This window comes from Cannabis sativa, chromosome 4 (assembly GCF_029168945.1).
Source record: "Cannabis sativa cultivar Pink pepper isolate KNU-18-1 chromosome 4, ASM2916894v1, whole genome shotgun sequence".
Classification (NCBI taxonomy): Eukaryota; Viridiplantae; Streptophyta; class Magnoliopsida; order Rosales; family Cannabaceae; genus Cannabis; species Cannabis sativa.
Genome location: NC_083604.1, coordinates 79740729 through 79762538, shown reverse-complemented (window position 1 = coordinate 79762538; position 21810 = coordinate 79740729). Strand labels below are relative to the sequence as shown.

General features: G+C 31.1%; 4 protein-coding genes across 5 annotated transcripts; 3 read left to right on the top strand and 1 right to left on the bottom strand.

Moving 5' to 3' along the window:
• Positions 1-998: 998 nt before the first annotated feature.
• Positions 999-3041, top strand: LOC133037494 (wound-induced basic protein). Its single transcript, XM_061114934.1, has 2 exons — positions 999-1250; positions 2713-3041. Exons 1-2 carry the CDS (start codon positions 1180-1182, stop codon positions 2780-2782), a joined length of 141 nt encoding a protein of 46 aa, XP_060970917.1. The 5' UTR covers positions 999-1179; the 3' UTR covers positions 2783-3041.
• A 2705-nt stretch (positions 3042-5746) lies between these two features.
• On the top strand, positions 5747-7849 carry LOC133037492 (uncharacterized). Its single transcript, XM_061114932.1, has one exon. It carries the CDS (start codon positions 6318-6320, stop codon positions 7647-7649), a length of 1332 nt encoding a protein of 443 aa, XP_060970915.1. The 5' UTR covers positions 5747-6317; the 3' UTR covers positions 7650-7849.
• Positions 7850-13699: 5850 nt separating this feature from the next.
• Positions 13700-16463, top strand: LOC133037490 (galacturonosyltransferase 8). Its single transcript, XM_061114929.1, has 3 exons — positions 13700-14071; positions 14508-15755; positions 15847-16463. The coding sequence occupies exons 1-3, from the start codon at positions 13925-13927 to the stop codon at positions 16120-16122; spliced, it is 1671 nt and encodes a 556-aa protein (XP_060970912.1). The 5' UTR covers positions 13700-13924; the 3' UTR covers positions 16123-16463.
• A 710-nt stretch (positions 16464-17173) lies between these two features.
• On the bottom strand, positions 17174-21071 carry LOC133037491 (nuclear transport factor 2). 2 transcript variants are annotated; one of them, XM_061114931.1, is made up of 10 exons: positions 20827-21071; positions 20147-20217; positions 19924-20061; positions 19272-19560; positions 18976-19199; positions 18587-18764; positions 18375-18496; positions 18222-18281; positions 17989-18052; positions 17174-17709 (listed from the first exon to the last, which is right to left on the bottom strand). In XM_061114931.1, exons 2-10 carry the CDS (start codon positions 20204-20206, stop codon positions 17432-17434), a joined length of 1413 nt encoding a protein of 470 aa, XP_060970914.1. In that variant the 5' UTR covers positions 20207-20217; positions 20827-21071; the 3' UTR covers positions 17174-17431. The 2 variants fall into 2 exon arrangements, with proteins under 2 accessions (XP_060970914.1, XP_060970913.1); XM_061114930.1 differs by having other exon boundaries at positions 18961-19199; positions 20827-21020.
• Positions 21072-21810: the final 739 nt, after the last annotated feature.

Here is a 21810-nt window from a genome sequence, read left to right as displayed (position 1 = left end):
TTGAAACTACAATATTATAAATATATACATAGTTATATACTATACACTAATTGAGCTTAACATATATGCTTATTCATCATAAAAACAATACTACAATGATGAATGACATTAATTTTTTTCTTTCAACTATCCAATTTGGTACCTTTCCAAAGAAAAAAAAAAACAGAATTTGATGGCTGCTGGGAAAGGAAAATTATGGTATCATTTATTTCTTTCACCACTTTTTTCTAAGAAAAGTAGCATAAACATAAACTCCTGAAAATATCAATTTTGAAAATGACTCCTCACCTCCACATATAATTCTACTTATGGCCATTTCTCTTGGACTAGATAGTTAAATTTAAAAAAGTATCCTCAAATTAATATTTTGATGTATGTACAATTAAATTAAAAGTTGCTATTTCATAAATAGTAAAAAATGTAGATGTTCAAAAAATGAGCAATAGTAGTAACCTAGGCTCATTTAATATATTTTCAATTGGGATAATTTAAAAAAAAACAAAAAAGGTCTATATGAAAATTTTAATATTCTTACAATTTTTTAGATTTTATTTACATAAAATACAGTCTTTTATGCATTTCATGTTGTACTCTGATTATTTCGATGTTGATTTCTTATTATTTATATATTATTTTTATATTGTTTTGATGTTATCTTCTTGCTACTTTCATGCGGTTTTCTTGTTATTTCATGTGGTTTTTTTGTATTTTTATTGTGAAAATGTAAAAAAAAAAAAAAACTTTGAACATAAGGATTGTAAAAATTTTTACAAAAAATTAGTGTTTTATGTACCTTGGTAAAAAAAAAATTTTTTGTTTTTTTTTTCAAAATATCAATTATTTGTTAATATTCAGAAAAAACAAGTGCCAACCAAGTTTCAGGATAGAAATTTTTTATTTAAAAACTTATACTGTATTTTTGAAATAAAACTTTTTTATGGTAATTTTAGAAGAAAAAAAAAGTTTATTTCGTACCTCACGTGAAAATTACAGTCCATCAGGCCCAATGAAAAGCCCATTAGACTAAAATATGAGCATATTTACTGCAAAGACGATTTAGCCGGAGCCCATTCAAGTAGCTGAGGTTGTAGAACTGTTGTGAAATTAGGGTTAGGGTTTTTGAGATTGATAAATTGGTTGCATAATCAACGAAAAGAGATACAGAGTAAAACAGCGACAATGATCTACGACGTGAACTCGCATCTTTTCCGATCATTCCTCAGCCAGAAGGGAGGCCCCTCTGATAAGAGGTAATTCGTTTCTATAATTTATTTTTCTTGATTTTGTTTGCACACGAAGCTAACTTTATCAAATATGATTTGCGAATATGCATGAATATTTATAGATAAGGTAATTTATTATCTCATTCTCGTTGTTTCATTGGTTTTAAACTGATTTTTTTATTAGTTTCTTAGGCTCAAAGTTATTGATACTTTGTTTGAACATTTGCTGAAATTTTTGTTTCTTCTGTATTGTGGTATTCAATTTTAATTACTGTTAAAATGATTTTGGGTACTTGTACTATGGCAAAAAATTTACATGGTGAATAAGTTTGAGTTTCCGGTAGTTTTTTGTTTGGTCTGTGTAGTATGTTCAAATGTTCATTAGTGCATTCTTTGTTGCATGTGTGATTTAAAGGAATTTGTTTTGTTCCGTCGTTTTGTGGTAATTTTGATTTGTTTTTGTAAGAAGAAGAGGTGTATGAAACAGAACCTCTTGTACATGGCTTTATTGTAACAAACAATCTTACTTGTATATCATAAAAGCCCCCTTTTGCACCTGGAAGCTTAGTTAGAATAGTCGGCGATATGAAGATTATTTCTAACAATGAATTATTAGTGGTGAATATCCGTTTCAATCATGTGATAATTAAATTGACTTGTTTTGTCATGTACTTGGTTTTCCTTTTCCACCCACAAGCTTATTTAGTTAGCACACTTGGGAACTGAAGATTGTTTTAAGCTATTAATTTCTATTGAGAACACAAAATTTAAGTTTATGGTAATTTATTTTGTAGATTAGAATAGTATGTTTGTCCTAGAGTTGTATGTCTTTAATTAAAGTCAAGCATATCTTGATGTGCGTTGTTACTTATAATGCATTAGTAAAGCAGTCTAATCTTGTATGGGAATATGGGATTGTAAGAAAGTGGGACTAAACTTGGGCTTTGGTACCCAACTCTCGCACATGATGCTCAATGTAGGAAGGGTAATGGGATTTAAAGGTAGAGGGACTAAACTTGGGCTTTGGTGCCCAACTAGCACATGATGCTCAACATGGGAAAGGTATGGTCCGTATGGATTGAAAGATAGTGGGACTAAACTTGGGCTTAGGTGCCGTCGGTCATAATGCTCAACATGGGAAGGGTATGGGATTCAAAAATTGTGGGACTAAACTTGGGCTTTGGTGCCCAACTAGCACATGATGCTCAACACGGGAAAGGTATGGATTGAAAAATAGTGGGACTAAACTCTGGCTTTGGTGCCGAACTCGGACATAATGCTCAACTTGAATTGGCAATCATCTTAGAGTAATAATAACACTAATACACTACCAAATTTCCCCCTCTTACACTTTGTAATATTTATAACTTAAGTCTTGTGTTGTTTTCATGTGCTTATTTCTGTGCTATGATTTTGGTATTTAATTCATTGTATTGGTTCCGTGAGAAGTTTTTGACCTTTGCTTGTTTCCTTATCTTTTCCCTTACAGGAAAATGGAAGATAAGCCCAAGGAACCTAGATTTAAAGCCAACGAGAACAAGCCTGTGATGACAGAGTGATAGCAGCTCAAAATGTGAACTCTTCTACAAGGGATAGGGTGGTGGTGGTGGTGGTAGGCTTTTTGAACGTTGTGAAATGTTACTATAATCGTGTTTGGTTGTTATGTTTTATCATAAGCTTGTTATGACCAACTTTAATAGAGAACCTTTACAACTCTAAAGTAATTTTAGACATCTATATCTTCTGTCCTCCTTCAGTTTTACCTTATTGTAACTTACAAGTTGCTTTAACATAAAGGCATAATCTGAATCTTCTTAATTTTCCCGGGTTTACCGCAATTAGAAGTTCTCTACCAGTTTGATACAAAAATTGAGAATTCTCACTTGCACTCAAGTTTAATTACTGTCAATCTCGTGTACTCAATTTGGAACGTTCTTTACACATCACTTTTTTGCTTTATTGACTATATTTATTTACTTGTTTGTTAGTATAGGATTCTATAGTGTGTAAAGGAAAAAAAAAAGGTAAAAAGATGTCCCTATGTGAGGTCATAAAATGCACATTTCTTCATCTCTCTAGTGGTTGGAATTAGGGGACCTTAGTATTCTTTTGCCTTTGATTGGATCAAAATTTAATGGAAACCTTTCTTTTCTTTTCTTTCTTATGGGACACATTTGACATTGTCAACTCTTAAGGGTCCCATCCCTTAAGCATGATTGTGTGTGAAATCATTATTGTTAGTGTTACCATTCTAACAGGAGGGCAAAGAAGAACTTTCCTTGTTACTCATTCATTACACCAATGGAACCGTTGTTATTTAAGAGTGAAATTATGCTCATTTGTGAGACCAACTGTGGTTAAGATGGTTAACTAATTACATTAAATACAATTGTAGATTGATTAGATATGTGTCCAGACTATGATGTTGATGTTAGAACTGCAAAATTTCTTAAGGGGGTTCTATACAGGAAATTTTTATTTATTGCCAATCTGTATTGGATAAGACTCTGGGCATTTTCGTCATTTTGTAATGTGCTTTGATCATTTGTTAACTCTAATTCTAAATGCTCTTTAAACAGCTCTGCACCCATCTATTTATTTATTTAAATGATGTGTTGATTGTGTATAAGAATATCTTGATAAGTCTTGTAAATTGAATTTCACTATTTAAATTCATCATATTGGAATAGTGTGGTTGAGTGAAGTAGTTAGAACCCACCCCAAATAGAAAGAATGATTTTTTACTACATTTTTTCTAAGAGAGTAAATTGAGTTAACTTTCAATGTTGCTCACTAGTTAGTGAGTAGTTCTTGTTTTAATGTTAATCTCTTTTGATGGACTAATTTGAACTAATGATATACATAAATTATGTATCGAAGTATTATACATAATAAAATGATATTTATTGAAAAAAAAGTGACGTCATATCCTTACTCTTTATATAAGAATATTAAAGATTATTACTAGCAAATAACCCATATGAACAAAATCAATTACCCCAATATTCTTATTCCTATGTTTTTCTCTAGCACCTCAAACAAAAGCTTGCAAAGTCTTGAAATAAACAACTTGAGGAATCAAATGGCTTATTATTATGCCCAAAAAAAGATCAAAGACTTTATTAGTCAAACATGGAAAAGATATTCTACCTATGGAATTTTCATTCATAGCTTAGCATCATATTATTATTATATATAATTTTTTGAACCAAACGAGTAGTAACAACAAACATGAGGGTCCCTCATTGTGGTTAAAAAAAAAAGGGTGGGACAAAGGGTTACATGCATAGCATGCACTCGATTGATCATGAGTGGTTTCCCCATGTGCTATGGGGATTGAGAGTAACCTCTCTCTCTCAACCTCTCAATCACCTCTGTCTCCCTCTTAAAATGTATATACTTCTTTTTTTTTCTTTGGTACATTTGAGATTTTGAGTTGTGATTCGATTCAACCTTTAATGGACCAAACATGGTACTAGATTTCTAAACCCATGTGATAGTAATGTATACATATGAAAGTAGCAAAACGTTAAAAGAGAAATTTTTAGTTGTATATGTAATGTGTATATATATATATTCATGAAAAACAAAGCTCAAAATTTCTCGAGTATGGTTCTAATGTCGCATTTTGTTTTAACCTTGTTTTTCCTTTGCATTGAGACAAGAAGGTTTTTTTTTATTAATCTTACCATATAAAGATTTAATGGCTCGTTTAGTAACATCATGTTGTATTGTATTATGTTTTAGTATTATTTAATATAATATTATGTTTAGTATTAAATAAATCCCGACCCTAAACTCAAATTCCATCTCCAGTCCTAGGCCACAAACCCCGGTCTGAACCTAGACCCCAACCTCGAACCTGGGTCCAAGGTCTGGGGCGATGAAATTTTCATATCTTTCTTAAGGTTTTGTTACTAATTTATTTTTATTAATGTAATTTGTAAATAATTTTTTGGGGCGAATAAGAAAGCATTATGATGTTTTTTCAATTAAAACATTAAGTAAATAAAGTTTTATTGTAGCTTTTTCACTTCTACAGACAAAAAAAATACTCATTTTATAATAAATAATTTATTTACTAATTGAGTAGGATAGAATTGGACATCTTTAAATATTTACCTATACTCATTTACACATCAAAGTTGTACTTTTACATATTATAATAAACCTTATTAGATTGGAGTATTATCATGTTTGTTATTATAAGGTACTCACAAAAGTACATGCAAAATTTTCATTCTTAATACCATTAGAAACTTAACAAGTTTTACCTTAGCTTGCATATTATTCGAGAAAGAGAAAAAAAAAACCATAAATAAGATCACCAAATTTATGAGTTCCCCAACATAAGAAACAACTTTGCCAATATTGTTAGTTGAGAAGTCCTTTAGTTATGCACAAGGGTTTTCACTTGGTGGTGGTGCCATAATTATTGACCTACAATGTGATGGTGTGGACTGTCAACATAATAATTTACCCAGTCAATCTTAAAAAAGAAATAACCATTAAACTTAGAAAGAACAATAGAGGCTTATAATAATAACCATAATAATAGTCTTTTATGAGACAATATATGTAGATGGAGTGGAGATAAGTGATGAGTAGTAGTAGTAGTAGTAGTGATTAACTAGCTAACTCTGTGTATCTGTATATTGTACTGAACCCCATTTAAGGCTTTGATGTGGGATTAAATTGTTAGGTGTAGGAAGCTGAATTGGGAGAGAAAACACTTAACTGGTTGTTGCAGATAGATAGATAGATTGGGAAAGATAAAGCAAAGTATGTCTAAAGTTGTTTCTCTCTCTCTTTTTTTCACTCATGAATTATTTCTATTTTACTAAAGTTGCTTTTGCTTGTCTATGTTAGTTATATCAATCTCTCTCTAGTGTTTTAGTCTTTCTCTTTCTTATCTCAATCTCATTCCTTTATTCACGCTGCTCTCATTTTATAGTGTCATCACTTTTTTTCTCTTCCATCTAAAACAAAAAAGAAAAAACCAAAACTTTCCCATTTCTCCTAAGTCCATTCCCATTCCCATTTGCTAGAACAAAACAATAAAAACCAAGTATCCAAGAGAAAGAAGAAGAAAAAATGTCTGAATTTTCTATGTCAAGAAGAGGCAAGAGAAGTAATGGTTTGCCTAGTTTTCTTCTTTATGATCTCTTAAAATTTTGTTTCTTTGCTCTTTCACACCCTTTATACTTCTCTTACTTCATTTTCTTCTCACCATATCTTTTCAAGGTTTTTTCTTTTCTTTCACCACTTTTCATCACCACAACTCTTCTCCTACTTGCTTTCATCACTACTCTCTCTCCCGGTTTTGTCAAAGATGATGGTGATGATGATGATGATGATGAGTTGTCACAATACAAGGTTGGTTATCTGACTTTCACTTACCAAACTGTTTTGGAGAAATTAAGGTCTAAAGTTGAAGACAATGAAGAAGAATTTCAGCATTTTGAGGAGCTTAATGAAGTTTTCAAAATTGTGTTTGACACATCATCAACATTGGAAAGTGTTGGAGAGAATATTCCTGCTGATCTTCTGGAGGAAGTTGTTAAAGAAACTTGCTTAGAGGCTTATGAAACTCCTGTGGACAAGTGTTCAATTCTTGAGTACAATGCTTCCGAGTCAAAAAAAGAAGACAAAGAAGAAGAAGAAGAAGAAGATGATGATTTTATTGATTTCGAGAAAAACCCGGTTGAGATTACTCAAATGGAAATCAAACAACCAAGTTTGGAAGCAGAGTGTACTCTGAAATGGTGTTTGGAAGAAGAGAAAGTGTTGGAAAATATGTCACACAAAAAGGAAGACACTAATAAAGAAGAAAAAGAAGAAGTGTTCACAAGAATGGAATCCAAGGACATTAAAGTGGATACTAAAGTAAGTACTATTACTACTACTAATAACTCTTTTGCAGGTCTTGGTGACTATAATCAAAATGATCAATCTAATAACATGGTAGAAGATCAAGAGGAGGAGGATGAGGAGGATGATTCTCAAACAATGGCTTCAAATCTTGGAAGTTTTGGTTCATTGAGGAGAGAAAAAGAGTGGAGAAGAACATTAGCTTGTAAACTCTTTGAGGAGAGACATCATCACAATGTGGATGGAGGAGAAGGAATGGATATGCTTTGGGAGACATATGAGGCTGAATCAGACAAGCATGTTAAGGCCACTAACAAAAATACCATTAAGAAAGGAAAGAAAGGTGTAATTGAGTATAATCATGAAGATGATGATGATGATGATTTTGATGATGAGACTAATGGGCAATTATGTTGTTTACAAGCCTTGAAATTCTCAGCTGGGAAAATGAATTTAGGTATGGGAAGACCTAATCTTCTTAAGATTTCTAAGGCATTGAAAGGAATGGGATGGTTGCACCATGTTACTAGGCATGGTAAGAAGAGGAGCAATTGAGTCACCAAAAAAAAAATTCACTTTTTTACTTTTTTTTTTACCTTTGTTATGTTTAAACCAGATAAATGGCATTGCAAAATGTGTATCTTGGTTGAATATTATGAGTAAATATGTCTCTTTTCTCTTAGTCTCTATAAGATTATTTTCTTTTTTGTTCTTGTTTATAACACAATAAAGAATAATAAACCATGCTTAGTTAAGTGCTCGTGAAGAGTTTGATTCAAGAGAAGGCCAATAAATTAGCACTATGAAGTGGTATTTTATAATTGGTTGACAATTTTTTATAATTTTTAATTTAGTAAAATATGTGGGACTCCGTATTAAATTAAACCAATAACAATATTACACATTACAAAAAAAGTATGGTGCCCTTTAATATTTCTCCACTATCAAATTATAGTATACCCTAATTTTTTAAAACAAATAAACTTAAATTAATTTTAAAAAACCACTCATAATTTTTGTAAAATTTTTATTTTTATATTGTTTTGTGTTAAATTTAATAATTACTTTATTTTATTTTTATGTTTTTTAAAAGATTATGTATAATATGTTGAATAAAATTTTATATAATTTTTTTATTTTAATTATTTCATATCTATATTTTTTAAAGAATATAAGAGAAAAGAAAAAATTTAAAAAAATAGTGTAAATAAAAAATGTATATTTTTATATAAATAAAAATTATTAAATAAGATGATTTTATAAATTTGATGCAAAATGCAAATAAAACACCCCATAAATTAATAATAATAATAATAATAATAATATAAAAGTGGTTAATAAATAAAGTAAGCATGCAGTGTGGAATAATGGCATTTGTTGTGGGGGCCACACAGTAAAGGGATCACGTGACATGCATGCTCTCCTTTGACCAATCACATACACAAACAAAACCCTAACTTAAGAGAGACGCGGTGTGTGACATTATTTTCCCAAAACATTATTACATATATTTAAGTTTCACATAGTCATAGCATCTGGTGTGGTATTTAAGTGGGAAGAAAAGATTAGAGATATTTGCATGTACTACTATTAATTCAGATATTAAATATTTTAATCACATTTTTTTTAGAATCCTCTCGTTGTCGTATTGTTATTGGTATAATTAAATAACATATTTTATATAATTTAAGTAAATTAATTGTAAGGTGACACCTATAAATCCAATAACAATAATCAACGAATTATTTTATAAAAAATTGCATTTAAACTCATTTTTATTTATAAATTTCTCTCACTCAATTTTAATAATTTTTAGAACCAAATGAGATTAACTTAAGTGGGCATTGGGGGGTGGTAGGGGTGTGCAGAAAGTCATCCAATCCAATTCCAATCGACCGATCCAATCCCAACCGATCCAATAGAGTTGGATATCCAATCATAATTGGATCGGATCGGATGCAAATTTTAAAAACCCAATTGGATCGGATCGGATATTGGATGAGACATCCGATCCAATGGATAACCAATCCAATCCAATCCAATATCATCCAATGTCCATCCAATCATATTTAATATTTATAATTTTATATATTTAATTATTTTATTTAATATTTTATATATTATTTTATTATTTATTAGGTTTTAAATTATATTTTTTTAACGAAATTAGCCTAAATAGTGGTTAAAATGGATTGGATTCATCTATGAGATTCATTGGATGGATCCAATCCAATCTAATAAAAACCAGTTAAAGCATCCAATGGATGGAACCGATCCAATCCAATACATTGGATTGGATCGGATCGGATGACTCAATTCAATTGGATTGGATCGGATGGGTCCAAATCCATTGGATGTGATCCAATGAACACCCCTAGGGGGTGGTATAAGATCGAATTATAGGTAGGGGTGTTCACAAAGTATTCGATCCAATCCAATCCGCATGATCCAATCCAATCCAATCCGCAAAATGCGGATATCCGCACTTGTGCGGATTGGATTGGATTGAAAAATCTAAAATCCGCACTTGTGCAGATTGGATGTTGTTTGACCTCAAAAAGTAACCGATCCAATCCAATCCGCACTTAATTATATATATTTTTAAAAAATTATAATATGTAATATATATTAATTAAAAAAAATACACAAATTTCTAATTTCTTAATCTTTTTTAGTAATATATTGAATTGGTGCATTTTATTTATTTTGTAATAAAAAATACAAGAAAAATAATTCTTATTCACATAGACAAGTACACATAAAAGTTTAAATATATATATATACTAGCTTATTTATTTTAGTAATTATATACATATATATTTTAGTGTAAATCTAAAGATAAGTATATATATATATGTATATTGGTTTAATTTGTATATATAGAGATGGAAATAGATTATTATTGGAGATTAAGAAACAATAGTCTTTATTTATTTTTTTTTTATGAAATATTAATTATTTAATTATTTAAAAAATAACCGATCTAAAATAACCGATCCAATCCGCACTATTGCGGATTGGATTGGATTGGATTTAAACTCTTATGCGGATCGGATTGGATCCAAAATATGAAATCCGCACTTACTGCGGATTGGATGTTGTTTGACCAAAAAAGTGCGGATTGGATCGGATGAACACCCCTAATTATAGGTATCTAACTCAAATATTTAATATAGTCACTTTTATAGGAAGACTTTGCTATATTACATATTATATTTTCTTTACGCGAGCTAGATCCGTGCTTAGGTTCCACAATTTTTAGAGCCCAAAAAAAAATAAAAAATTTTATTTAGTTGGCTTAGGTGTATGACATATGACATATTATGCAATGTCATGGTTCGAATCCCATAATACTCTTTTTTAATATTTTTTATATATATATTTCTGATAGTCAGAGCTCAAAAATCTAATTCACTTTAGGTTCATATATTTTCAAAATTAACCCTGTTTATTATCCATATCCGTTATGAAACATGGTATTTATGATCATTTATCCGCACTTACTGCGGATTGGATGTTGTTTGACCAAAAAAGTGCGGATTGGATCGGATGAACACCCCTAATTATAGGTATCTAACTCAAATATTTAATATAGTCACTTTTATAGGAAGACTTTGCTATATTACATATTATATTTTCTTTACGCGAGCTAGATCCGTGCTTAGGTTCCACAATTTTTAGGAGCCAAAAAAAAAATAAAAAATTTTATTTAGTTGGCTTAGGTGTATGACATATGACATATTATGCAATGTCATAGTTTGAATCCCATAATACTCTTTTTTAATATTTTTTATATATTTTTTTGAAAGTTAGAGCTCAAAAATCTAATTCACTTTAGGTTCATATATTTTCAGAATTAACCCTGTTTATTATCCATATCCGTTATGAAACATGGTATTTATGATCATTTTAACAAAATTCTCTCGCGCAAATTTAATAATTTTTAGAATCACTTGAAGTTAGTTTAAATGGCTATATAAAGGGTATTGGCGTGGGGAATATAGGATAAAAAATATATAACTTTTAGTATAGGAAAACTTTTCCTATATTCCACATTCCCTTTCCTTTATTGTATATAGTAGCTATTTTTGTTTTAAAAAAAATTATGTAATTTTATTAATAGTAATCATTTAAAATTATAGTCTCTAACTTAGTCAAGATATTTCTTCTATTGGAAATACAACTAGAATTAGAATTAGAAAAACGAGTTAACTAATCGAGCGCCTGATTTTCAGATCACTTGACAAAAGAAACTAAAATAAAGTCAGGTGAGAAAAATTGTAGCATCAAATTTAATCTTAAAATACATATATTCAGTTTCCTCCACCGTTCAAAAGACACAACAGTAGATCTGTTGCAGCAGGTTCATTCAGCTCCTTAGCTTGAGCACTCAACTATTGTACAAGGTACATAACTGTACCATTAATAATCCCTTCAGCCACAAAGAACTTGTTATTCTCAACCACTTACATCAATTTGATGGGGAGATACTGAAGAATAAAGAAGACGAACTAACAACAAAATAAATTAAACAAAACAAAATTATGTCACAAAAACAAGACTAATTACAGTAACAAAACCTAATTAAAGTAGTAAAACTATAAATCCTGACTGAACCACGCCTAAACCCAAGGAAGACCAGCAAGTGTGACCAGAGATAAAAAATAACCTCAGACTAAGATTGTAGCTATTAGTTCACTTCAAGTGTTTTGTTTGTTTGTGAAGGAATTCTACATTGTTTGGTTCTGTGGAGCCTACATCACTTCATATATTAGTGAACTTTATTTGTTTTATTAGAAGAATAACAATATAGGCTAATTCATCTCTTCTCCAATTTTTTTTTTAAAAAAATAAAAATAAAAACCTTAATGGAAAGAAACTATGTGAGTTGGGTACAAATCCATTTTTTTTTCTACTAAAGATACATAAAGGAAAAAGAAAAAAAAAGGTACATGTGTTTTATTTGATTGAGTTTTAAGTTAGGAAGGAAAACATAAAAATACAATATGAATACTTAAAGCTATATTCTTTCAAATTGATTATAATAAATAGTGGTGAAAAAAATAATTAAAAAAAGTTTGTTTGGCATTGATCCTAAAATTTTATTTTATTTTTTTCTATTAAAAAAAATTCTTTTTTTTTCTGATGCACTTTGTAATTACTTTGCGAATTAATATGATTTAATTATTAGTTTTTAAATAAAATAATAACAACAAATGATTTTTATTTATTTTTTAATGTTATATGCATGTGATTTTAAGAAAATAGTTTAAAAATAGTGAAAATTTATTAAATGTAAAAAAAAAAAATTAAGAATATGAAATTACCCCATATACTATTTTTTTTTTCAAATTTACAGTTCGGATTTGTAAAGTGGTTGCAGCGCTACTTGCAATAGGGGTTTCTATATAATTTTTTGTTGTAATTTAAGTTACAGCGCTAATTGTAATAGGAATTTTTATGTAGAATTCCGTAAAAATACCAAAAAAAAAAAACTGTTTTAAAGTGTAAAAATAAAAAGGCCCTTTAATTATTTTAGTAGGTTTGGTTAAAAAGAATATTAACTTATATTTTTTCATATAATATGTTTTAGCTCAAACAAGTTAATACACCAATATATATTATATATATTTCTTGTAAACTTATATACTATATAGCACAAAGTTAAGAAGAAATAATAAGATTGATAAAATCTAATTGTCTTTCTCTCCTAACAAATAAAAAGGTAGTTCATGTTAATAAATCATACTAATGCAGCATGCTACTAAATTCAAATACAATACATAAACATATAATATTAAACATATATACAAATATATTAAATTTATCAAACTATCTAAAATTGAATTTATTTATAAAAGTATTGCTTCAAGAAAATTGTATATTAAAAACAAAGAAAAAAAAAATATGAATTTAAAATCAATCAATAAAGATAATAAAATATAAATTTGAGAAAGACAATAAACCTAAAAATAATAAATGAAGTTACTTATGTGGTGAATGAGATGAATAAAAGAATTATGGAAATAAATATATCTAAATAAAGAGTAACATTTAATAATATTTTATAATTTATAATGTAAGTTTGTATTTTTTAGTATGTTAATATTCTTTTTGAATTTTAAATTATATTTTAAATAATAATTAATTTATTGAATAATAATCGATGTGTAATATTTTAATTTTTATCTAGTTTAATATTTTTATATATTTAAATTTTTATTGTAAATTTTATTTTTTTATTAAGGGATTCCCCACCCTGATCCCGTCCCCATTAAGGGATTTCCTACCCTATCCCCGATGAAAAATAAGCGGGATGAGAATTAAAATTCTTAACGGCGATGGAGACGGGGGACTACTCCCTACCAATTTCCCGTCCTGTGTGCATCCCCTAAACACAACGATTATCTATATACTCTTAAATTTTAATATTTACTAAATTATACTCGTGAACTTTAAATTTTTAATAGTTCAAAAAAAAAATTTAACGACTTAACAAATTTTAATGATACAATTTGATACATGCCAAAATTCGGAGCTCAAAAATCCTAACTACCCTATTTTTTTGTAATTAAAATTATAACAAAATTTTGTGTCGGTGAATACCGTGTGGGTCGTCACTCGTTGCCAGTTCAGTAATCTCTCCACCATTTTTTGTTTTAATTTCAGATAATATTAATTAATTAATTAATAATAATAAATATATATAAATTAATTAATTTCTGTTCTTTTTCTTCTTCTTCACTTTCTTTCTCTGTAATAAAGAAAGTGGTTTTTTGGGAGTGAAGAGAGGCCAAGTGTGAGAGATCTCTCTCGTTGCCTAATCGATAATGGCGAACCACAGATTTGGTGGTGGCCGAACCTTTACCTTCTCCTTCAGAGCATTCTCCTCTGCTATTGCAGCTGCCGTCTTCTTCTTTTTCTGCTTTTCTTTCTTCTTCGCTTCTCACTCAGACTCCTCCGATCCCATCACCTTCGTAAGTATTCAAATCATCTTTCTTTTTCTTTTTCTATGGATCCTGAATTTAACAGAAGTAGAATTTGTTCATTTCTATTTATGAATTTACAGTGTAAGATTTAATTATTTATCTTCGTGCGAAACAAACCCTGGCGGTTTTTTTTTTGTTATTATTACTGAAATATGTATATTCATGTGATATGTGAAATTACTAGTTTTGATTGTTTTTTTCAAATTTATTTTCATTTTCAGTATCTTACTAGCTTAGATCGCGTTAGATCCACATTTGTGATACCTCGATAATAATTTTCCGACAAATGATAATTTTCTAGCGTTTAGTTCACCTATAATGAGAAATTAAAATGTATTACTCTTTTTTCCTGGTTTTTGAGATGTAATTATTGGACTGAAACGAGCATAATCTTTAATAATGGGTCGGTATTTTGTGAAATTAGGGTTTTAGTTCTGGTTCTTATGGGGTTGAATCTACAAGAAGGTCGATGCTGGCTCTTAAATCAGACCCTCTCAAGCCTCGGCTTGACCAGATCCGTAAACAAGCCGAAGATCACAAATCCCTGGCGCTCACTTATGCAGTCTTTGCGCGGAAGCTCAAACTTGAAAACTCTAAGCTTGTTAGGATCTTTGCTGAACTCTCACAGAGCTACAATGATCTTCTTACGAAACCCGCCTATCAAGCTCTGGTGGCTTCAGATGCTCTCTCCATTGATGAGTCGGTGCTGCGCCAATTTGAAAAGGAGGTGAAAGAACGAATCAAAGTCACCAGACAGGTGATTTCCGAAGCCAAAGAATCTTTTGATAACCAGCTCAAGATTCAGAAGCTTAAGGATACGATTTTCCAAGTGAATGAGATGTTGTCAAAGGCTAAGAAGCAAGGAGCGTTCTCTAGTTTAATTGCGGCCAAATCTATTCCCAAAAGCTTGCATTGCGTTGCAATGCGATTGATGGAGGAGCGGATTGCTCATCCTGAAAAGTATTCAGATGAAGGGAAGCCAAAGGCTCCAGAACTTGAGGATCCAAATCTGTATCACTATGCTATATTTTCCGATAATGTGGTTGCTGCCTCGGTGGTGGTTAATTCGGCAGTAAAGAATGCAAAGGAGCCATGGAAGCATGTGTTCCATGTTGTCACTGATAAGATGAACCTTGGAGCAATGCAAGTTATGTTCAAATTAAAGGATTATAAAGGGTCACATATTGAGGTGAAAGCTGTTGAAGATTACGAATTCTTGAATTCTTCTTATGTACCTGTCCTTAGGCAACTAGAATCTGCGAATTTACAGAAGTTTTATTTCGAGAATAAGCTCGAGAATGCTACTAAAGACACAACCAATATGAAGTTTAGAAACCCGAAATATCTCTCCATATTAAACCATCTGAGGTTTTACTTGCCAGAGATGTACCCAAAATTGCATAGAATTCTGTTTTTGGATGATGATATTGTAGTTCAAAAGGACTTGACAGGGTTATGGAAAATCGATATGGATGGTAAGGTGAACGGGGCAGTCGAAACTTGTTTTGGGTCGTTCCATCGATACGCACAATACATGAATTTCTCACACCCTTTGATTAAGGAAAAGTTTAATCCAAAGGCCTGTGCTTGGGCTTATGGAATGAACTTCTTCGATTTGGATGCGTGGAGAAGGGAAAAGTGCACAGAAGAGTATCACTACTGGCAAAATCTGGTAAGAAAATCAATATTGCATTTATTCTTTTCCATTTACAAAAAGCTTGTACTTAGATTATAATGAATTGAGGGTACTGATCTTAATGCAGAATGAGAACCGTACCTTGTGGAAGTTGGGAACATTACCACCAGGTCTTATCACATTCTACTCTACCACAAAGCCATTAGACAAGTCATGGCATGTTCTGGGACTGGGCTACAATCCAAGCATTAGCATGGAGGAGATCACCAACGCAGCAGTGGTTCACTTCAATGGGAATATGAAACCCTGGCTTGACATTGCTATGAACCAGTTTAAGCCACTTTGGACAAAGTATGTGGACTACGAATTGGACTTTGTCCAAGCATGCAATTTCGGCATCTAAACAAGTAGAGAGTCCATACTTGAATGAAAAAGATCTTTGCTAGTACTACAATCCAATCCAGCAGTCCCCACAGCTAATCTAATATTTTCATGGGGTTCCATAGCTAGTGCTTAGTCATATTATATTAGTGAACCTTTGTTATCCCATATAATAGAGGAAAATTTGCATCAATCCAAGTGTAGCATATTTCTTTCATCATATTAAATATTATTTTAGGGTTTTTCTTTTTTTCCTTTCAAAATGTCTATAGGAGTATAATAAATTTGCAGTTGTTAAATTATTTATTGGGAGTAGTTTGCCTAAGGCAATTATGAGTAATTTTGCTGTTTGTTCTGTCTAAATTTGTGAAAGCATCTCATTATTTAATTCTTCATTAATATTTTACAAGATTGATGTCGGTGGAAGTATATAGACAATTATGAGTAATTTGTTCTTTCTTCTGGACTTTCTTTTAAGAATATAATATAATAATACGAAATCTACAATAATTTTAGGTATGTACAAAAATAACAAAATTATTATAAAAAATCACTTTATTCTGGCTGAAATTCAAAGTCCAACCTTAATAAATTCAAATAATGGAATATTTTTATTTAAAAACCGTTGAAAGTTTATTAATACACTACTGTACAAACACGTATGCCATGCTACTGAATGATTTGGCCATTATGTAAATAAATTCTAAACTTTTAATGCTACCCTTTTCCAAATTAAAAAAAAAACATTTTATTGTGATCTAGTGTATTTTTTTTGACAATGTTCAACTTACTATTATTGAGAACCCAACAGTATTTCAAGATTTTAGTGAAGGGGAATCATTCGTTCTAACTTTTTCAAAGATTAGATTTAATTTTCACTGATATTGATTGATGTTGCTACTTGGGGACCATTCGTTCTGGTCAATCGTAATTTAAATGTAATGTTAAACGCTGACTTTTTAGTGAAGAAGGAAAAAGGGACAAGTTAACCAAGTAGAAAATCCGGAGACAAGTTAACTAAATGTAAAAAATCCGGGTAAAATGGTAATTTCATTTTAAAAGAGAGAAGAAAGGACTCCAAAATGAACAGATTCTCCTGATTTAATCGATCACTATTCACTAAAATACTAGGCGAAATTTCAATGACCATACAATTCAAAACCACTCATATAAGAAGAATAAGGTAAAAAGAAAAAAGTAAAAAAAAAGGTTAGCAGAACATCATCCTATAAAAATATCATGTACCCATGAAAAATTGGACACAACCCTCTAAATTCTATCCAAAGACTTACAAATCAGTGATCTTCGAAACAAAATCAACCACTCTAAGCTTAGTTCCCAACGGTAAGCGCAGGTGGTGGCAGTGGCGCCCGAACTGTTGCAGGTTTTGCACTTGCTGCAGTCATGCGTCCACCGTTCTCAGCTCTCTGATAGCCATCCCCTCCACGGTTTGCCACTCCTCCTCGGTTCCCATTCCTGTTTCCAAAGTCCGACCTACCATTGAAATCACCACGACCACCATATCCTCGGCCACCTCCATAACCACGTCCTCTTGTTCCCTCATTCCTGTATCCATTACCCCTTGCAGGTTGAAACCTTCCCCTATTCCCTGCACGAAACGAAACCATATTTGTGTGAATAAAACAGGTAGCAAAAAAGACCTACACTGTATCCCGAGATTCACATACTTTAAACAAACATCTACTGCTTAGCCAATTTAATTGAGTTCAGATATACACTACCGTCGCCCAAGCAAGCCTATAAAGTTCATGAATACTCTAATCTATTCCCTATACTAACAAAAGTTGCATAACGTCTAACATTTATGCTTCGACCAAGTCATATACATCATGAATGCCAGTATTGCCCCAAAGAAAACAAAGCTTACCTCGGTTGGTAGACCTCTTCTCCTCAACAACTACTTGACGCCCATTAATAGTAACTGGTGATGCCTGCAACACCAATCAGTACATCAATATAAGCATGGTTAGCGTCTGGAAATATGAGATGTATAATTCTGATGGTAGGGAGACATGGTTGTCACAATGAAAAATAAATAAAAATGTGACTTAAATGTAGAGAATTCATAACCCATCATTGTGTTAAAATAGCTAGAAATACCTCTATAGCACTTTGGACAGCAGTAGCATCCTCAAATTCCACAAAGCCGAAACAAAATCCCTGGTGATTAAAAGGAAAAGAAATTCAGATCAACTTTCTGAGTAAACTGTTAAGAGCAAACAAAGTAATATGTATTAAAAGTTGTGAACATACCTTTTGGCTTCTAACCTGCACACCATTATTCTTAATAAGTCCGAATTTCACAAATTCATTCTCAAGTAGAGAAGGTGTTGCATTTAATGGCAGACCTTTAATGTAAATTGAATGACTCTCCGCTGTTCCAAAAAATCAAGGTATGTGAAGCAACAAATTGGTCTAAAAATTGTTTTAAGTTTACCAGACCTAACAGAACAGAAACTACACACCTTCAGCCTCTTGATTGTTACCGTTATCATGGTTAACTGTGACGAAAGTAACTGACTCTGAAACAGGAGGTGGAGGTGGTGGAGTAGCTGACACGGGTTGTTCTTTGTTCTTTTGTGCAGTCCTCAAAGGAGGTGTAGGAGATGAAAATGGCACTGCAGTCTCCTTCATAACCTTAACCTGAAAAGGCAGCGAAAAACTTTATTATAAAGCCAATTCTAACAAATATACTTAATCGGGGTAGAGGGCAGAAAGAAACACGGCTATAATAATTGCTTTTGTCCAAATCTGAATGATTTCTGTGAGCATTAAGAAACAAAACTGCAGCCATTTTAGTGGTTTTATAAAATCAGATATTAGAAGGAAAAGATGTTACATGGAAACTACTCACGATCGAGGCATAAGACTTCTTTGGCAGATCTTCAATTTTGGGATTGGTTTCAGGCATCTTCAAATCATCTGGAATTTCATCAACCACCTCAGCCACTGGTGATTCCTCTTCTTCTTCTTCAACAACTTCTCCATTTGTAGGATTAGACACTTCTGTGCCGTTAGCATAATCAGACACTGGAATCTCCAGCTCAGGTGTGTGGTTCTCATTCACCGAAGATAAATCTGCAAGAAAGATTGTGGTCAATTTGCAGAAATTCATAATTTAGTTCAAAAAAGAACTGAAGTTCTAATTACCATGTTCAGCGGTAGGCAGAATCTCAACCTCATTAACCAAATCTCCGTTCCCATTTTGAGGCTCAACATCATCTACATATCTGAACACATCATTCAAAACAAAGTATCCTGTGTCTTGTGGTGCCAAGAAGAAACTCTGGGTAAATTTCCGACTAAAATTTTCCTTTCCAGTCAGATATCCAGTTACAAGAACAAGCACACCGCCATTGTACGACTCTTGTGAATCCACTGTTTTGATATCAGCAATAAGATTTCCATAATCAATTGAAAGAATTTTCTCATTGATTGCCTGCCCACAAATGATTCATCACCAATCAAACACCAATGTAATTAATTCAAATAAGGTCTGTTGAGTAACTATGTAAAATAATTACCAAAAAAAATCCAAAAATAATTGAAACAACAACAATGCAGAGGATATAAAATTAACTGCCACTAAACAAATGTATGTATATTGATCTAAATAAACACAAAATTATATTAGGACGGGATTGCCTCAAAGTCAGGAACCAAATCAATTTTAGACCAATAAACTATAAGAAGGCACAAATCCAAGCAATGGAAAATCAAAATGTAGATCAGATAATTTGCAACCAGGCATAACTGAAGTTCTAAAAGCATAAATGTACGAAATAAAGTCATAAGGACTCACTTGCATGGTAGTTGTAATGCTCATAATACCATTCTCTTCAACACGGCCAAGCTTACTACCATCCTGATAAAACCTATGGACAAGCTCGGGCGATTTAAGTAAGATGAGGTAGTATTGATGAGCAAAGGCATTACCAACCTATACCAAACCAAAAGCTCAATTAGATGTAAGTAACAATATAGAACTATCAAAATACAATTAAAATGTATTTCAAATGACATACAACATCAGCACTCGGTGGTGGTGCACTTCCTGCCGGGGCTTCCTGCAACATAGACGCCATTCTTTCCCTGTCTGATCCCCAAAAAGAATTATCAAAAACCATAACATCATGTGAGAATGTCTACAATTCATTTAAATTTTCACGAACATACTTTCTCCAATTCAAATATTCCATCTAACACACAGTTCAATCCTAATTTCTTCTAACCATTAACAATACCCACTAAAAACTTAACAAGAGTATTAGCTAAAAATCACGCAAGAACTAATAATCACTAGTTCTTGAATACGAATTATCACTTCCTCCGTAATAATTTTCTTGCAAACACATAAACACACATACAAAAAAGTAGGGTTTCAGTTTCAAACGATTCTACGATCACAGCAAACACAGAATAACCCTAAGTTTAGAACTTCGTGTATTCAAATTAATAATCAAGATAGTAATATATACATACACATACATATATATATATAAACTAGAATTACAATCACGTTTTACACCTAAAAACGCACTTAAGAAAACGTTTCTCGCTATTTCTTCCTCAAATTTTCCCGATAAACATACAGGTGAGGAGCAATGACTCCGAAGACATTGCTCAAAATTACAAGCATTGACAACTCAAAATCACAGATGAAAAGCAACAGTACAGTGGCAGAGTGAGAGTGAGAAATAGATACCTGAAGGAAAGCGAAGATGGATCGGCGATAATGAGGTGAGAGAAGGGATATGATCGGAGGTGCTCAGTAACTTCTCTCACCTCCGTTTAGCGATGGAGGTGGTTAGGGTTTTGCTAGGGTTGCAGATTCCTGAAGAGGCGAGAGAGTGTTTGGCAAGGAAAAGGAGGGAGAACAAAAAAAACACAAGAGACAATAATTAAAGGGTTTTTCGCTATTTATAGGGTAACACGAAATTTCATTCCATCATATTTTTTTTTATTTCTGAATTTTATAAAAGAAAAAATCGTAGTTCTATAATTTTTTTTTAATTTAAAATTAGTTTTATTATTATTATTTTTAATTTAAAATTTAAAGAAAATACAAGTTATTATTAAACAATCTAAAATCGTAGTTTTATTATTATAAAAGAAAACGTAATTTTTTAATCACATCTTTTTTTTTTTAAATAAATCAACCCCTTTGAATGAAAATAAATAAATAAATAAATAAAATCGAGGGTGTATATTGGTTGGATTGATATTTTGACAAAAAATAATTGATAATTTTACTATTTGAATTTTCTGACAATCGATAATACTGATTCTCTCTTAAAATATAAGCTTGTTAAAAATCCCTTAAACTTTTACATTTATAAAAACTAGTAAACAGGCCGCGCTTCGCGTGCGGCAATCAAATTATTATATAAATAGGTATTAAATAATTTTAAATTATGTATATTTTATTAAAAAAAAATAAAAATTTATATAGAAAACTTTATAGAATTCTAAAAAAAAAATATCATACAATTTCTTATATAAATAAAAAAGCACATAATTTTTTTAAAATGTATATTATAGTGAAAAAAATTAGAAAGTGAACAATAAATCTATAGAAAACTCATCATATAATTTTAAAACAACTATTATCACCGTATCTCATTTTTAGGTACCATTGCATTTAAAGTTTCTTACATAAATAAAAAAAAAAAACACATTTTTTTTTTAA